This window comes from Onychostruthus taczanowskii, unplaced genomic scaffold (assembly GCF_017590055.1).
Source record: "Onychostruthus taczanowskii isolate IOZ18803 unplaced genomic scaffold, ASM1759005v1 scaffold1345, whole genome shotgun sequence".
Classification (NCBI taxonomy): Eukaryota; Metazoa; Chordata; class Aves; order Passeriformes; family Passeridae; genus Onychostruthus; species Onychostruthus taczanowskii.
The window spans coordinates 2,570-5,200 of NW_024498513.1; the positions used below are offsets into that span (position 1 = coordinate 2,570).

The 2,631-nt window shown below is 60.4% G+C and overlaps 1 protein-coding gene across 1 annotated transcript in view; it reads left to right on the forward strand.

Annotated features, from left to right (window-relative positions):
• LOC121332044 (arf-GAP with coiled-coil, ANK repeat and PH domain-containing protein 1-like) overlaps window positions 1–2,085 on the forward strand; it is a 4,632-nt gene extending 2,547 nt beyond the window's left edge. The window contains exons 3-6 of the mRNA XM_041397065.1: window positions 395–504; window positions 1,388–1,498; window positions 1,585–1,634; window positions 1,929–2,085. Of these exons, the coding sequence (XP_041252999.1) occupies window positions 395–504; window positions 1,388–1,498; window positions 1,585–1,634; window positions 1,929–2,032 (375 nt within the window). The 3' untranslated portion in view covers window positions 2,033–2,085. The remainder of the gene's footprint in view (window positions 1–394; window positions 505–1,387; window positions 1,499–1,584; window positions 1,635–1,928) is intronic.
• The last annotated feature ends 546 nt before the right edge of the window (window positions 2,086–2,631 follow it).

The window sequence follows — 2,631 nt, forward strand, 5'->3', positions numbered from 1 at the left end:
GGGTGGTAGGGGGGAGCGGGGGGGGGGTGTGGGGGGGTCCGTGGGGGGTTTTGGGAGGTTTTGGGGGAGGCTATGGCAGCACCCTGTTGCTGGATGCCATGCTCGTGGTAACTGGGAGCACTGGGAGGGTCTGGGGGGGCTCTTTGGGGGGCTTTGGGGGGTTTTGGGGGAGGTTATGGCAGCACCCCGCTGCTGGATGCCATGCTCGTGGTAACTGGGAGCACTGGGAGGGTCTGGGGGGGCTCTTCCCTGGGGGGTTTTGGGGGGTCCTGTGGGAGGTTATGGCAGCACCCCGCTGCTGGAGGCCGTGCTCGTGGTAACTGGGAGCACTGGGAGGGTGTTCCTCTTTTGGGGAGGGATCCCTGAGCCTCTCCCCCTCCCCCCTTTCCCCGAGAATTCCCTGCTGGCCTGCGAGTTCCTGCTGCAGAACGGGGCCAGCGTCAACCAGAGCGACAGCCGCGGCCGGGGGCCGCTGCACCACGCCACCATGCTGGGACACACCGGGTGTGTACTGGGAGCGACTGGGAGGGACTGGGAGCGACTGGGAGGGACTGGGAGCAACTGGGAGGGACTGGGAGCAACTGGGAGGGACTGGGAGGGACCCAGGCTCTCTACTGCTCCTGGTCCAGCTACGGTGACTGGGAGGGACTGGGAGGGTCTGGGAGGGACTGGGAGGGACTGGGAGGGAACTGGGAGGGACTGGGAGCAACTGGGAGCAACTGGGAGGGACTGGGAGGGGGCCCTGCATTCACCCCCATTTGGTGAATGGTGGCACCTCTCACCCCTAAAGCGGATGTGGATGAAGCTAAGCAGGGTCTGCCCTGGTCAGTGCCTGGATGGGTGACCTGAATGGGTTATTTGAAGAGGGTTCACCCTCTTTTTTTGGAGGGTGGTTTATTTCATTTTGGGGGTTCTGCTGCTCTTTAGGAGTTGTTATTGCCTTTTGTAGGGGTTCCTGTTCTGATTTTGGGGTGCTGCTATTTGGGGGTAGTGCCTAAATACCTTTGGCGGGGCAGTCCCTGTTCTCTTGGGCTGTGCTTTTTCCATTTAGAGGGTTTGCCTTTTATTATTGGGGGTCTGTGTTTTTTTAGAGAGTCCCTATTTCATTTTTGGGGGTCCCTATTCCATTACTGGGGGTCCCTTTTCCCTTTTGGGGGTGCAAAACCCCCCAAATCTCCCAAAAGTCACCCCATTTTGTGGGGTCCCTAGCATAATTTTCCACATGGGAAGCTAAGCAGGGCCCACCTCAGTCAGCACCTGGATGGGTGACCTCAACCTCGCTGCGTCCCCTTGAATCCCAGCATCCCCTCCCAACCCCAATGTCCCCCGAATGTCCCCCAAAATGTCCCCAAAATGTCCCCTCGATGTCCCCCTCCCCAAATTCCAGCCTGGCCTGCCTGTTCCTGAAGCGGGGGGCCGACGTCAACGCGGTGGATGCGGACGGGAGGGACCCCCTGACCATCGCCATGGACTTGGCCAACGCCGACATCGTCACCTTGTGAGACCCCCGGGGGGCGCCCTTGGGTGGGGGGGGGCACCCCAAATCTGACCCCCCCAAATCTGACCCCCCAAATCCCCCCCCAGGCTGCGATTGGCCAAGATGCGAGAGCTGGAGGTGGCCCAGGGACAGACCAGTAGGTTTGGGGGGGGTCTCTGGGATTTTGGGGGGGATCCCTGGATTTGAGGGGTCCTGAGGGGCATCAGGGGCAGAGTTTTGGGGGGTTTGGGGTGTTTTTGGGGGGGTCCTCCAATCCTCAGGGAGGTTTCTCAAGTTTGGGGTGGCCTTGGAGGAGGGATTGGAATTTCATGTGGATTCTCGGATTTTGGAGGATTCACGTGAGAGTTTTGGGGTGGAATCTCTGGATTTTGGGATGGATCCCTGATTTTTGGGGTCCCAATTCGGGGGTCCCCTCCCCTGCCCCCCCCAGGTGACGACACCTACCTCGACATCTTCCGCGACATCTCCCTGATGGCCTCGGACAACCCCGAGAAGCTCGCCCGGACCCCTCCCCCCAAACACTCCACCCTTTAGCCCCGCCCCCTCGGCAAACCACACCCCTTCAGCAGAACCACGCCCCCTCAGTAAAGCCACGCCCCCCCTCCGGCAGCAGCCAATGGAATAAAGTCTTGGTTTGACCAAAATTCACTTGGGTGGTCTAGAACCAAACCTGATTTGGGTGACCTAGAACCGACCCCGCCCGGAATCTTCCCCCAAAATTGGGGATCCCAAAATTGGGGGTCCTAAAATTGGGGACCCCAAAATTGAGAATCCCAAAATTGGGGATCCCAAAATTGGGGAGCTCCCTTGGGTGACCTGGAACTGAATCCCCCCAACATGGAAACCCCAAATGAGTGATCTAGAACTGACCTCCCAATGGTTGGGTGATCTAGAACACCCCCACACCCTCCCCCCAAATTTTGGGGGGTCCCTCTGACCTTCCCCTCCCCCAAATCCCGCCCCATTGGTGCACCTAGAACCGTCCCTCCCCAGCCCCCCCAAAGGACGAGAGCCGGGGCCGCATTTTGGGGTCACACGGGGGGGCTCAGGGGGGGCTCGGGGCAGGGTGAGGATGAGGAGGCTCGCGGCCAGGAGGAAGGCGCCGGCCGCCAGGAAGGACACGGTGAAGTCGC